General features: G+C 36.5%; 3 protein-coding genes across 5 annotated transcripts; 2 read left to right on the plus strand and 1 right to left on the minus strand.

Moving 5' to 3' along the window:
• The first annotated feature begins 2,826 nt into the window (after positions 1-2,826).
• On the plus strand, positions 2,827-5,381 carry LOC130997325 (uncharacterized). 3 transcript variants are annotated; one of them, XM_057922609.1, is made up of 5 exons: positions 2,827-3,280; positions 3,493-3,548; positions 4,253-4,394; positions 4,485-4,575; positions 5,011-5,381. In XM_057922609.1, the coding sequence occupies exons 3-5, from the start codon at positions 4,281-4,283 to the stop codon at positions 5,133-5,135; spliced, it is 330 nt and encodes a 109-aa protein (XP_057778592.1). In that variant the 5' UTR covers positions 2,827-3,280; positions 3,493-3,548; positions 4,253-4,280; the 3' UTR covers positions 5,136-5,381. The 3 variants fall into 3 exon arrangements, with proteins under 3 accessions (XP_057778592.1, XP_057778593.1, XP_057778591.1); XM_057922610.1 differs by lacking the exon at positions 3,493-3,548 and having other exon boundaries at positions 2,989-3,280; positions 4,261-4,394; XM_057922608.1 differs by lacking the exon at positions 3,493-3,548 and having other exon boundaries at positions 3,036-3,280.
• A 1,076-nt stretch (positions 5,382-6,457) lies between these two features.
• On the minus strand, positions 6,458-10,269 carry LOC130997324 (serine/threonine-protein kinase WNK8-like). Its single transcript, XM_057922607.1, has 7 exons — positions 9,455-10,269; positions 8,944-8,981; positions 8,614-8,841; positions 8,320-8,540; positions 8,064-8,221; positions 7,601-7,985; positions 6,458-7,522 (listed from the first exon to the last, which is right to left on the minus strand). Exons 1-7 carry the CDS (start codon positions 9,674-9,676, stop codon positions 6,732-6,734), a joined length of 2,043 nt encoding a protein of 680 aa, XP_057778590.1. The 5' UTR covers positions 9,677-10,269; the 3' UTR covers positions 6,458-6,731.
• A 2,161-nt stretch (positions 10,270-12,430) lies between these two features.
• Positions 12,431-14,770, plus strand: LOC130998255 (uncharacterized). Its single transcript, XM_057923686.1, has 4 exons — positions 12,431-12,553; positions 12,645-12,713; positions 12,828-14,268; positions 14,669-14,770. Exons 3-4 carry the CDS (start codon positions 13,099-13,101, stop codon positions 14,768-14,770), a joined length of 1,272 nt encoding a protein of 423 aa, XP_057779669.1. The 5' UTR covers positions 12,431-12,553; positions 12,645-12,713; positions 12,828-13,098.
• The last annotated feature ends 600 nt before the right edge of the window (positions 14,771-15,370 follow it).

Consider the following 15,370-nt stretch of genomic DNA (forward strand, 5'->3'; position numbering starts at 1 on the left):
AAATTCATTATATCCATTGTTTTTTGCTCAAATAATATTAAATATGTAATCATTATTTCACAAAATAATTATTTTTATACGCCTAGCAATAATTATTTGACTAAATTATTTCACTAAATTATTTCATCAAAATATTAATTGTATCCATTGTCTTGTCTTAGATCTGAAGAAAAAATTGGAAAAAATTGAGCATCACTACAACTCCAATAACACACGCCTACAACACAAGAAAAAAATGCAAAACCTGAAAATAAACATAATCAACGAGCAATGAAATCAATTGGGCAGACTGAAAAAAATTGAGAATTTGAGAAAGACTGAGTCGTAGATTTTTCAACAAAAATTAAGAAATTAATACAACAAAAAAACACCTCACCTCTCCCGGTGCTTCCATTTTCTCCGGCGCCGCAGAGAAATCAAACTTTTCAAATGTTGCGCAGAGAAATAAACCTATCTTCCGCAAATAGAGAGAAGAAATGCGTGAAGAGAGAAGCTTGCGCAGAGAAATGCGTGAAAAAATGGGGTCAAGACATAATAAAACAAGCTTACCTACCCATCTCATACTTCATTCAATTTGGTCAATTTACACAACTTCCAATTCTGACACACACACAAAAGTACGCACAAAGTTTAAGCCATTAGGTCCGCAGTGTACTTTTTAATATTTTATAATGTGAATGGTCATGGGGTAAATGTATTACAAAAAGTGGGTATGGGGTAAATTGAACTCGAGATACTTGGGTAGTTTTATATATTTCCACTATATATATCTCTGTTAAGCTAACAACCTATAGATATAAAATAGATACAAACAGAAGCAGTTACAAGTAACTTCTCAACGGCTCTTTTAACAGAAAGAGCTAACTATTCTAACTATGCTGAGCTATCTAAATTGACACGTGGATTATACTTCAATAAAGATATATGAGAATATGAGATCATTTATGTTCATTACTTTAATTCATGGATAATAATAAGATATATGAGAATATAAGATCATTTGTTGAAGTTGTTGATGACAAAAAAACATTATTAAAATGTACAACTTAAGCAACCCTAATTTCATTTCTAAATTAGTGTCGCTTCTTCATCTTTTCTCTAATTTTTTGTTTTATTTCTTATCTTAACTCTGCTTCTTCCTTTGTCTCTCTCTTTTTCTTTTTTCCTCTGAGAATCCACTTCTTATTCTTTTATTCTTACTTCTTGCTAGCAAAATGTTTCCTTCATTTTCATCTCTTTATTCAGTTCCTTTTTAATCTTTTATTTTAGCAGAATTGATTGTTGGTAAATTTGAGATGCTCCGATTAGAAAGTGTGAGTTTCCATCATATTTATAGAGAGACAAAACGTGGAGGGCACACACAGGGGCGGGGCTAGCTAAACGTGGGTCCTGTGTGAATTGTTAAATTTGGGCCCTTTATTTATAGTTGAGAAAAAATATATTATATATGAATACGATGAACGTAGTATGTCCACGATTAACACACAAACCTAAATACAAAATTATAATTCTATCAGTTAAAATTAATAATAACAATTAATAAAAATAAAAAATTGAAATAAAATATAAAAACTGAAATGTATAAAATATAATTGAAAGTTTCAAAGAAATTACCTTATTTTAATCTCAAGACTTGAAAAATCACTGAAAATAAAAAAGAAGATGAAAGAATTTTTTTGAAAAAGAAGAGAGTGAATGTCGTCTGCTTGAACTGAAGAGAGTTTGTATTGTTAATTTGTTATAATCTTTATGTATCTAGCTTATATATATTGGTAGTACTTGATAGTATATTAACGTTAATAATTTTGAAAGAACTAGTTGGGCTTCAACAAAAGTATTGTTAATTTGTTATAATCTCTATTTATGCCAGATTTGCCTACGGATCGGGTGAATCTGTTCTACCTTTAAAATAAACAACAAAAAAAATCGCAAAAAATCGCCACTTTTGCTTCTAAGAAGAATCAAACTCGGGTGAACAAAGTTTAAGCGATGGCACTTCACCACTGCGCTGCATTAAGTAATTCAATAATTTATTAGGCTTTATGTATTATATATATAATATATATGGATCTATATATTTTCAGGCCCCTGTGCAGTCGACCACCCCGCGCACCCTTCAAAATCGCCCCTGGGCACACATGCTTGCAACCTATTACAACCTGGGTTTGCACTAATCCGGCGAAAAATAGGTGTATAATACGATGTTTAAATGATTGGTTATATATTCATTGGTTTTGTTGATTACACATTGAATAAAAAGGTTGGATAAAAACAGACTTTATCGACGGGAAAATATCGCTGATGTGATGTATTCAGCTTAGAGAGAGAGGAAATTACAACTTAAAATTTTCCCATTGCACAATTAATAAAGAGAAATATTGATGGACAATAGTGGATCTCTTTTGGTGTGAAAATGACCAAAATTGTGATGTACTCAGCTTTTATATATATAGATAGATAGATAGATTTGCATTTGTTTTGATTCTGTTTAATATTTATATTTATTTACTTAAACACGCCGCTTAATTTTGATGCTTATCGTGTATCTCATGGTCGGACATACTAATTATAATATAAGTAATTGTTTGATATTTAAACAGTTTGATTAATAAAAATAAAAGTTTGATTAATAAAAATAAGATAAGTAATATAAAGAAAATATTGAATGGTTATTGTATCGATAAGATTAATTTACCTTATGGATGCGATGAGATTGTTTTTCAAAGAGAAAATTGTGAAATGAGAAATTATTTTATTTCAGGCCTTCTTAATTAATAATCTGAGATGTCAAATACATAGATAACTCGCCAAGGTGGTTGATGAGATCAAGATTAGAGTTTTGTCTTGGATTTTTTTAAAGGATCAGAACTTGTTTGATGCTTCTAGTGCTCGTTGGATGTCTGATTCGAGATCGTGTTTGGAGTTGTAAGTTTGGTAATTTTTGCGAACTGTTATGTAGGTGTTTTTAGCACTGAAGTGACCTTTTTGTAAGGGATGAAATACCCGTTGTACTCTAATTGTGTTCTTAATATATTTCTTTTTCTGATTAAAAAAAAAAAAATCGAATACATAGATAACTCGAAAATATTTACCTTCCCTAAAAAAAAATATTTACCTATTCAAGTTTATATGACCCATCCAATATGTTACTGAATTAAATACTTAGATTAGAACTAAAAACTGAAACCCTTCCCCCGTCGAAGCCTCCAACCTCCGGGATCCGGCTGCTCTGGCTCACTGGATCGCCTTCGTCCCTGCAGCCGCGCGGGTCCTACTTTTGGTGAGTTCTTTGTGCTCTCTCATGGATTGTGTTAATACTGGCAACGATTTTAGGGTCTATTTATTCTTGTCATCTTCCTTTTTCTTTAAGCTTGTAGAGGAACTAAGAAAAATATATGATGGTTGTGCGTACTTACTTGAAGATTTTGTATCATGATGCTGAAATTAAGAAAAAAATATGTTTCATCGGTTCGGTTTGGATTTTGATTTCAGTTTGGTTTGAGACCGAAGCCTGAATGACACCTCACCCAGATTGAGATTCTAAACAAGTAAGAAACAATTGGCTCTTTGTGACAAGTTATTGTTAATAATTAGCGTACCACTCTGAAGAAGAGTTTAAGGTTTTTTGGTCCAATTTTTCTGTAAAAACCTCACTCTCCCGCCATTGGTGTACTGATTATCTCTTCCAATGTGTAAGCAATGACTAAATTTCGAAGTGTTTATTGATGGAAAATTTAATGTTTGATTTGTTTTAGATAATTAGATTCTATTTCTTGCCTGATTGTCTGCTTACTTTATGAATATTTTTCAATGAAGTCCATGGCCTTCAACTTCGGTTGTTGATTTGTCATTATTCTCCGATTTTCACCATTTTATATTGAGCTGTTCATACATTAGCTTTCAATGCTTAGTCTAAATCTTTACTATCTTTATCTGTGAATTCACCGATGGTTATTGCACTTTTCTGATAAAAAAGGATTTGAAATTATTGTAATCTGGGGTTGGATTTTGGATCATTTTGTCTCCATGATGTAATTTGAGTTGATAATTTTGATCATTTATGTTAAGTTTTGAAATTTTTTAGAAATATGGATCAACAAATTGGAGATCATTCGTAGATAACAGTTTTCTTCAGATTCTGGCAACAACGTTTCTCCATGGAATATGGATATAAGATAATTTGCATCGTGTTTATTGTAAGTAGTCATTTTGGTATGATTTCATTTTGCCTTGTTTTGACCATTTGGTACAGTGCAACAGGCTGTCTGAGCTGTGCCTAAATGGAGTTCTGCCCAACTTGCGGGAATATGCTGCTCTATCAGTTGCCACACATGGGGCACGCTGCCCGATTTACCTGTCCGACGTGCCCTTATGTATGCAACATAGAGGCTCAGGTGACTAACTTGAGTTCTTGCATAAGTCAGTGTGATTTATCACTACTTAAGAGTTATTGATATGTATGCATAAAGCATGTTCTTTAACAGGTTAAGATAAAGAGACATGTGCGTTTGGTTAAGAAGGCGATAGATCCTATTTTCACTAAAGAAGACCGCAAGAACTTCCAGGAAACTAAAGGTTTATTTCATTTTACTCTGCTCCTTTTAAGAAGTTTGATTCTAATTGGTAAATCCATGTTTCATTTTGCACTTATTTTCAAGGATAACAAAGTGTTGCTGTTATACTTGTGTCTTGTTTGTGCCTTGGTGACAACTTAAAATGAAAGCACAGTGGTTATGCTATAGTTACTCTAGGTTTAGGTGTATTCTTGTTCTGTCAATAACTTTTAACTGCTATGGTCCAAAAATCACGAAATCATACGAGTTGCACGGATAAGATTTCTTGACAATCTAGTGCCATGAGATGAAATTTTTTTAGGTTCCTCCTAGATGTTGTTCTTGCATGTGAAATAGCTTGTGAGATGGGGCACGCGGTCCTCATCAACAGCTAGCATAGCAACATTTGACCACCTTTATAACAAACATTCATGCTGACCTTGTTATTCTCGTGCAGAGAGCTGCCCCGTATGCGGTCATGATAAAGCCGGATTCATTCAATTGCAGACTAGATCAGCAGATGAACCGATGACAATATTCTATGAATGCAGAAAGTGCGAATTCACTTGGAGAGAGGGCTAAGTCTTCATGCGCCGACTGACCCTTGTATACGTGCTGCTGATGAGAGGCTACCTGGTTATGCTCAAGCTTTTTCGATTTCGTTGAGAAGCGCGGCTTGGAAATTTGTATACTTTTAGGTTGTTTCAGTTCCTTCTCATTCTTTAGCTTATTTAATTCAAAGTTTCTCTTGCAAAATTGAACAAACAAGTGCTCGTGCTATTTTTCCTCACCTCAAGATTAGTGGTTCATGAATTTATCCTTTGCACATTTCTCATATTAATTTACAATGTATGCATAACTGCATATACAATACGATCACACAAATTATCCTGTGCACCCGGGTGTACAGTGTCATTTCGATAACATGATAGTATTAGTATTAGTGTCATTTAGGGAGGTGTATTCGTTGTGGATTTCCACAGACTTTAAAAAGTCCATGGAATTTAAATTCCATAGAATTCACATAGATTCCAGACGACTTTCAAAGAATTCATGGTTGGATTTCACCCCGATTTTCACTGATCTTCGAAGACTTTACGGGATAATTTTGGAAGTGAATTCCATGAAACCAGCGCCCGCGGAGAACCAGCACCCGCTAGAAGAGACCCAGCGCCCGCGGAGTCCCAGCAACCGCTGGACCGCTGAGTTCCAGCGAGCGCTGAAAAACCAAAGTCTGCTTCTGTGGTATATTTTTGGAGTAGGCTTCTGTGGAATGAGGAAAAAAAAAATCGAAGAACTGTATTTAAAAAGCGTGGGTGGCTGGGCTGCCTGGGCCCAGCGAACGCGGCAACCCAGCGGCCGCTGGGAACCCAGCGCCCGCACACACCCAGCGCTTGCTGGACACTCTCAACGATTGCTGAGTTCCAGCGCTCGCTGGCTTCTTGGCCGCGGGCGCTGGAACTCAGCGCTCGCTTAAAACTTCATGGATTTCAATTCTCGTGGTTTTTGGCCGGATTTCGTCGTGTGTATTTTTTGGATGAAATCCATGAAAGTCATTCCGAATTTTAAGTCAATGGAATAACGGATACACGTAGATTTGTATGGATTTTAAAAAGTCTTGAACGAATACACCCAGATTTATATAGACTTTTAAAAGTCTTGAACGAATACACCCAGATTTCTGCAGACTTTTAAAAGTCTTGAACGAATACACCCAGACTTTTAAAATCCATAGAAATTCATCAAATTCCACAACGAATATACCCTCCTTAGTGTAAGTGCTAGTGTCATTTTGCACCTGTCTCATACGATCAAGCCAGAATTGATCTGAAAAAAAATTATTATCTGTTATAAATTTAGCACAGGGCAAAGGCCAAAGAGACTTGTGTCATCCATCCCAGTGGTAAGTGGCAACCTATCCAATCCATATTACTAAAAAATGAAAAAACTATGAATGTCTTTTTACAGGTTGCTATAAAAACTTATGTAACAGTATAATCAATCTTCGCCCCTCCTTGAAAAACTAGAGGGGTCGAAGGGGTAAAATCCGTAGTAGGAAGCAAGCCACATCCAATCAAGGATGTTTCAGAATACACAGTGACAACAACCCAACACGGAACTCAAACAAGAAAACAAACTACTTTTTTTGAACTAAGAAGCAAGCAAACGAGGTGTCCATCAATGAACATCTTTCTTTTTCACCATCCATCGTCTCTTGGCGGCCTCTATCGCCTCCTGCCTCATCCTAGCGAGTTCTTGAAGCCATTGCTGATACTGCGCCTCGATCGCATCGAGTTCCAACTTGAGATCGCCATCTGGGTCCCTCTCGAGCAGATTCAACGTCGAACAACAGCTCGTAAAGCTCCCAGTCTTTGAAACTTTCTGATCGGAGTAACTCGAATCCGAGTTGTCCGTCAAACGGTCCATCGACGGCCATCCTGTGCTGAAAACACTCGCTGTCTCGTTTGTCCGGCATTCGTCGTAGTGCTGATCTCTGAACTCCATCTCAGAGGCTGCGCCACTAGACGTTTCATTCTTCAATGAGGAATAATCTCCCATGATCTCAGATGTCGCTGACCCCAGTGATGATTTGTTTCCTGTAATCGTAAAATATGGAGATGTGAACAACCCATGATTGGGGTGGCCGTACAAGTTGCGAGCTGTTGGGAAACAAATCTGACGATCAATGGAGGCATTATTGTTTCCTTGCTTGCTCATCGATTCACCCAACGGCGCCTCCCACTGGTCCGACACAAAGGTTAGGCCGCTCCCACTTTTATCGCGGCTGGCAGAGTAATCAGACGAAGGCTTCCAGTCGGGCAACATTCTCGATATCAAGTAATCAATGAACTCAGCAATGAAGGCTACATCATGATCGGCTAAATCTAGCTGCTCGACCATCTCAGCTGCAACGGCAAGGGCAGTGTCTGTGTCAAGGTAGAATTGGAAGTGTATGTTTCTCACTCGGCCTGCAATTTGAACAAGAAAGAGATGATGATCACTCAAAAGCTAGTTCCTTAGCAATCAAACTCTGCTTCTATGCTTACCTCCCTTATCAGCAATTCGCAAGGTCAGTGAGATTGAGTTGTCATCATTCTTGTTTCCCCTCAATCTGAACTCGTTGTTATGATGAGTCCGTTTAAATTCCAGCACGGAGGTAGGAGGAGTTCCATTATTCGACTCTACAGAGACATATTCAGGGTCTATATCCATGAAATGAGGTCCGTAGTTCAATGGAATAAAAGATCTGGGAATCATATCAGGTATAGTCAATGAATCACGAATGGATTCTCCAAACTGCTCGACTTGAAGGAACGGATCCTTGAGCAGCTCCTTGGCAGACAACCTCTGAGGAGCCGGAACCAGGCATTTTTGAATGAATTCTTTCACCTCTGGAGAAGTCACTTTTCCGAGAGCAGCAGGTAAGATACCCTACAAAATGCACGTGCTATAGAATGACACCACATAACATCACGAACAAAAATTCAAAGTGAAGGTAGGGCAACTTACAGATGTGACCTTCTTAAATATTTGAGCTGGATTCCTGCATTCTGAGTAAGGATATTCCATACTGACCATTTCCAACAAGCACATTCCAAAGGAATATATGTCGACTAGTTCATTATATTCTTCTTCATACAGCTCCGGAGCCATAAACTCCGGTGTTCCTAATAAAACAACAAACTAGTTGAGCACTCTTCTCAAGAATAATTCCCGTCTGAGAATGTTTGAATTCAGAAAGCTATATATATATACATAAACTAACCAATGACGCTTTTAGCCTTAGGCTGTTGCATGATGGTTGCCAGCCCAAGATCCCCTATCTTAACTTCTCCTTGGTTTCCATTGACAAATATATTGTCACATTTCAAATCCCTATGAATAACAGGTGGGTTTTGGCTGTGAAGGTAGTCTAAGCCTTGGAGAATCTGCCTTGCCCAACTCTTGATTGCCTTCATGTTGACACTTTTGTGCCTCTTCCGGAATCTAATAACAAATATCTGGACTGTTGGCATAAATCACTCATAATCTCTTTAGAAAGAAATAGAAACAAACTCACTGTCTCAGGCTCCCAGATGTGAAGAGCTCAGTGATCATGTTAATTGTCTTCTTCTTGTCATCAATCCACGCATCGTATAACTTTATAATGTTGACATGCTTCAGCTGCCGAAGAAGATGAACCTCAGAGTACAATTTTTCCAAATCTTCAGGTGACTGCAGCATGTCAGTTATTTTCACTCGGTTCCAAGCTACTTCTATTCCATCAAGTTGGTCAAATGCCTTGTATCTACAGAAATAAACAAGTGAGGGAACACAAATATTGTTTCTTTAATACTCATATGCTAACTAAAAAATCTTGAAGAAAAAAATCGAAAATTTTGACACATACACAGTCTTGAATGCACCCTTGCCCAAAACTTCATCATACTGCAGAAATATGAACGCAAGCCGTCAAAGCCAAATAAACAACCAATAACAACAACTAGCCTAGTGTAGCAAAAACATTCAGAGGGAGTTTACTTTAAAGAGACGTTTACTTTTGAGGATTAGCCAAGATAGGAAAAAAATAATACTATAAGCTAATCTATTGTTTACTAAGATGGATTGAAACTTTGGTCTATCACAAGACCCGGGATTGGACAACCTAATAATAAGAAATAAAATACTCAATCATGTAGTATCAACTTAACGCCCCTTCGTGGTTAATGCAAGCGTCCAACTATTATCTAGAAAAGCAACGTAGTTGGCGAAATGTGTGAGCTAATAATTGTATACAATACGGTTTTACCACTACAATGTAGTTCGCGAGTTATTGCACAAAAACGGGCCGACTTTTGCCGCATTTCACCTCATCACACACAAAAACACAGACACGCACAACTTGTTAGATCAAAATTTACCCGAGCATATCGACTTCTGGTGCATTTCTCCACAAATTCGAACTCGCGGTAACGAGCCTCATTGACACGAGCAGAACTTGGTGACGGCAAAATACCTTGGGCTTCAACATTCCCACTTCCGCTTAGGATTGGATGCGGCGATCCCAAGCCCGAGCCCGAACTCATCCGCACGGCCGAGCCCGAGCCTGATCTCAAGCCCGCACCTGAACTCATTCCGGTCATCAACAGCAGCAACCACCAATAAAAATCTTCAGAAGAAACAGTAATTATCCATAGACCGGAAGACAATGCAGAATTTAGGCAGGAAAAATAGGTATGGAAATTTTCGCAGAAACAATCCTCTGAAACAATGCAGCAAGAAATTACGGGCGATCGGCCGCCGGAGAATCGGGATCGACATTTCTTATCGGCATGAGGAGACGTCGAGATTTTTACGAAATGCGGCGAAATTGAGAATTCTGGACGAGAGAAGCGATCGTAACGCTAAAGAAATCGGAATGATCCCTCGCGGTACGGCGACAGAGATAAGTAACGTATCATAGCCTTAGCTGATTCGAATTCGCGTAAACGTCGAGTGGCGATGAATCTTCAATAGCATTGCTGCGGATCTTGATTGAATGTCTTAATCAGCATCTACGCTGATTTTTCGTTTTCGGTAATCATGCTTTTGGAGCCAAAAAGGGGGAAAATGCATCCAGGAAATAGAAGCTTATTTTGTTTTTGGTAGGCGGGGTTAATGGGAATTTTTTTGAGAAGAAAATTAAATTTGATTTGATGGAGATCATTTATATGAATTTCGAGGCGGAAATAAGTGCGGAACAAACAGTTGTGCGGCGGAACTAAATTTTTATTTTTAATTCAATTTCTTTCATTAGCAAGGCCCAAACACTCTATACGTAATTATTGATACTAGCCGTGCTTTTCATTTTTTTTTTAGAGCCACTAAACTAGTAAATTGTTTGATACTCGGCATATTGAGATAATTTACTCGAGCAGTAATTAAGGCTCATAATCACCTGATTATGGGAAGCAATTTATGTGATGTTCATAAGGAATTGTTTATCAATAACATTTGGGCTTTTGTTGTTGGATATATCTGAGTTCGTGGCCCAATGTAATTAATTTAGCAAGACGGTAAGTTTCTATAGGATGAAGCCCAAAATGTCACATTGTTGAAGTCCCACACGAGAGAGGGAGAAAAGAATCAATACAAAATCTACGCTTATCTTTTCATTATAAATCTTAGAAGGGTAATTTTAAACATAGCCCCCAATTTTCTCACTATAACCCCTTATTTAAAAAAATAATAAAAATAATTATGATTGTACTATTATACCCTTATAGCTTTATTTTAAATCTATAATAATATAAATAAATAAATAAATAAGAATGTACCATCATATTCTGAAAATCCCTAATTTTTTTATAATAAATTAAACCCTAAAAAAATGATCGATCTTTATAGCCCCTCCGTTAACCACTATTACCTGCATTTTTTTTTTAAATTTGAAGTGTGAAGAAGATGGAATATGATAGCCACTTTGAATCGAAACTATTGATATCTATAATTCTTTTTTCCTTTTTAATTTGAAGTGTGAAGAAGATGGAATACGAAGCTTTTTTTCTTAACAAGTTGCCGGATAATGCTTTCACCTGCTTGGCTTTGCCTGGTGTTGCTGAGGCATACGAATAGCACAGAAAATGATCTTAAATGTTCTTCTCACCTACGCGTTGTCGTATGAGGCAACCGACAGTTTCAGAGCCATTGATGCAATTCTCGTAAGTTTTATAGATAATTTTGGATGTTGAGTTAAATTAATATTTGATAGAAATGGTTGGAATTTGGGGGATGGGTGAAGCATTTTCATGTCCGGTGATGAGTGAAGAAGATGAAGGTTCTTGAAGATGAAGATCCTTCTCACATCAAATATATATATTTTGCAAATTTTAGTGATTAGCAGAGGGGCTATACATATCTTTCATATTTTTTGAGTTTAATTCATTATAAGAAATTAGGGGTTATAACTTATATACATATCTTTCATATTTTTTGAGTTTAATTCATTATAAGAAATTAGGGGTTATAACTTATAAGGATATAATAGTACATTTATATTTATTTTTATTATTATTTTAAATTAAGGGCTATATCGAGTAAAATGGAGGCTGTGAATAAAATTACCCATCTTAGAAAGGTTACTAAACAGTGTATACGAACCATGTAAAAAAACAAGAAAAAAACAGTGTGTACAAATAATAGTACTCCCTCCGTCCCGGCCAAGACGCTACATTTGCTTTTCGGCACAGGATTTAAGGAGTTGTAGATTAATGTTTTAAGTGTGTAATAATAAAGTGATAAAGTAGGAGAGAGAAAGTAATAAAGTAAGAAAGAGAAGGTAATAAAGTGATAAAGTATGAGAGAGAAGGTAATAAAGAAATACTTAATTAGTGTTAATTAAGTGTTTAAAATTCTTTATTTTTGCCAAATATAGAAATGTAGCATCTTCGTTGGGACGGCCCAAAAAGGAATATGTAGCATCTTGGGCGGGACAGAGGGAGTATTATTTTACTTAAATATTGGACTCCAATAAGAAACAAAATGAAAAAAAAAAAAAAAAAACGGAGTTTGGAATTGGAAGGGTTGATATAAATTTTTGGGTAAATATCATGAAAACTCCTGAACTATACCCGTTTTATCAAAAATACCATGAACGTATCAAAATATTCTCTAAACCCCTAATCTATCAGGTTTTTATCAAATATACCCCGCATCTATTTTCCGGTCACCGGAAACGTGACGTGGCTCGCCGGATGCCACATTGTAATTTATATTTATTTTTTTAATCCATGTCATTTTATATTCACTTTTTTTAATCCATGTCACTTAATAAATGAAAATACATCTGGAAATTAAAATTCACTTTTATTAACTTGGAATTAAGAATTATCTATTTTAATAAACCCTAATTGTGAAACATCCTGGCGATTTCAATCTCTAATTGCGCATATTCCAATCCCTTCAGAGTTCGATCATTCAAGCTTCGATTTCAGACTTAAAATTCTGGCGATTTTGTACAACATCGATCATCGGCTTCAAAGGTATGGAACGACTAGACTTTCTTCATTTTGTTCAAAGGTGGGAACGACTTTCTTTATAGTGTTTGATAGTGTTTTTTTATCTGTTTTGTAGTGTGTTGTTTGTCATTCTTTTATGCGACACGTAGCAGACATATTGGTCCTCACTTTTCAAGGTTCAAAGGTATGGAATAACATGAGTTTTCACTTTTTTAATCGCTTTTGTCGTATTAGTGAATAATTAGTCATTAAGTAATATTTAATTAATTTTTTATTTTTTATTTTTTTGGGTTTGGAGACGCATCAGCATGAGTTTCCCTGATCTAATCACTGTTAGAGTGCATTTTGGTGGAAAATTTGAGGGAGAAACAAGGTACATAGGTGGTTAGCTTCATGTTCTAGAAGAATGGGATTGGTATTCGTGGACTTTTCCTGAATCAATTGATGCGTATGTTGAACCGGGGTGTGATGATCTTGTGAAATTTGCTTTTAAAGTTAAGAGCACAGACACCCTCATCTTCTTTAAAGACGAGAATGAATATCAGACCAGAATATATGACTGTGTTGATATGGAAAATGTATGTCTTGATATTTATGTTGAGTGTAGGAGTTTAGGTGATGATATTGATGATGCTTTGGATCCTAATGATGGGTTTAATGATTTTGATGTTGATGGTGGGAAGCATATGAATACTAAGGAGGGTATGGAAGGTTTGGAGGCTTTAGAACCCAATTATGGGAAGGGTTTGGAGGGCTTGCAAACTGATTGTGTTCAGGATATGGAGAACGAAATAGGTATGAGAAATTCAAATGAGGGTTGGGATGTATCTGAATACGAGAAATCCGATGATTCTATTTATGAAGTTGAAGATGCCAAGAAAATTGGAGATATGGAAAAGAAGTTGCAATACAATAAGGAGTGTGATCATAAGAAACTAAAATTGCAACTTGGCATGCGATTCACCGACGTAGCAGAATGCAAGGATGCAGTGAAGTTGTGGGCGATTGTGAATGGGCATAACATAAAATGGGTAAAATCTGAAGAGTACAGAATACAAGCAAAGTGTGAACCAGGTTGCCCGTGGAAATTGTATGCTAGCAAATTAACTCGTGAACCAACATGTGTTATCAAGAGATATGTTGGAAAACACGAATGTGTGAGGCCCATTCACCATAGACAAGTTACTTCGGTATGGATAGCAAATCATTTTTTGGAACGACTAAAAACTAATCCTATGTTGAAGGCTCTAGAATTGCAACGGGAACTGATAAAGAAATATCAAGTTCGAGCTCCACTGTTGAAGTGCTATAGGGCGAAGAAAAAAGCCATGGACATTTTACATGTAACTCTTGAGGGCCACTACGCAAAGATTCGGTCATATCTTACGGAGTTGCAAAAAAGAGATAGAGAGGGCACTTTCTTATTGAAAACATACTTGAACAATCAAGAAAAACCAGTTTTTCAGCGTGTATACTTGGGTTTCTCAGCACTTCGTAAAGGTTTCTTCATTGGATGCAGAAGATTTATATCATTTGATGCTTGTTTTTTGAAGACCACAGTTGGAGGGGCTTTACTTGCTGCAATATCGAAGGATTACAATCACAAGATGGACCCATTAGCTTGGGCAGTTGTTGAGAAAGAGAATGAAGAGTCGTGGATGTGGTTTATGGAGAAACTTTTTGAAGACCTTAGGATTGTTGATGGATTTGGATGGACCTTTATGAGTGACAAACAAAAGGTATAAGTTATTCCTCTTTATTTTATCTGATGTCTATTATTTCTTATGAGATGTGATCCAATTAGTTTTTTTCGATTACTTTAAAATGGTGGCTGCATTTAGTTTGGTGTTATTAGTATGTCTTGGGTATTGATTCAAAGAGTTAAAAATTGGTAAACGGGTGAGTACAAATATGTAATCAAGTAGAGGCCTAGAATCAGCCATTCACACTAAACTGGAGCAGTGTTTCCCAGTTCATAAATCCGGTTCTGAAATTGTGCTGTAGATATTTTATTTGCAATAAATCTCTCTGTTCGCAGACTAAATTGGTCTTTATCTTATATCTGTTGTGATTTTTTGGGAATTATAATATCAATAGCTCAAAGGCAGCTCTGACATCCTTCTCTGATTCTCTTCCCAGTTCAAGTCTGCCACACCTTCTCCAAAATCTGATGATGTTGCTGCCCATTTGGGCGGCGCAGCTTTTGTCCGCTCATCTATGCAGATGCTTACCAATATATAGCACAAGGACCACCAAGACGGGTATTTCAACATTTACTCGCTGTTGAGAACACTACAATTGCCTAGCTGAGCCAAATATGGTTTATTCATGGGAGCTCTTGACAAAAGGGGACAAACGACAGCTCTGCTAGTTACTTGCTCGGGTCCTAAGCTCAACTTTTGGGGAACGTTATAGCGTCAAGACAGGGCTGCTGAACATACTCACAAAAAAAAAAGACTAATCGTGACATGGGTTTTTGGGATAAAGACATTATTAAATTTGTGGTTTCATATCATTTGCACTGACGAATAATTGTTGTTTATCCATTATACTTTCTCTTTGAGAATCGTGATTTCAGGATTGTGAATTTCAGCCATTGGGACACAAATATTCAAACTTATGTGTCATTTGTGGGGATTCTCACAACTTTTATTCGGTGGAACAAAGGTTTAGGGCGGCACTATTGCTTGGGATAAGCAAAGCGTACACTTTTTTACTTGTTAATTGATTTACAGCCCTATCTCTAAGGGCTCTCATATTTTACTAATATATATGTGCTTAAGATTTTTTGTAGCACAGGATAAACAAATTTGGGAAATGATTTGAACAATTATGGTAAAT

The sequence above is a fragment of the Salvia miltiorrhiza genome, chromosome 8 (assembly GCF_028751815.1).
Source record: "Salvia miltiorrhiza cultivar Shanhuang (shh) chromosome 8, IMPLAD_Smil_shh, whole genome shotgun sequence".
NCBI lineage: Eukaryota > Viridiplantae > Streptophyta > Magnoliopsida > Lamiales > Lamiaceae > Salvia > Salvia miltiorrhiza.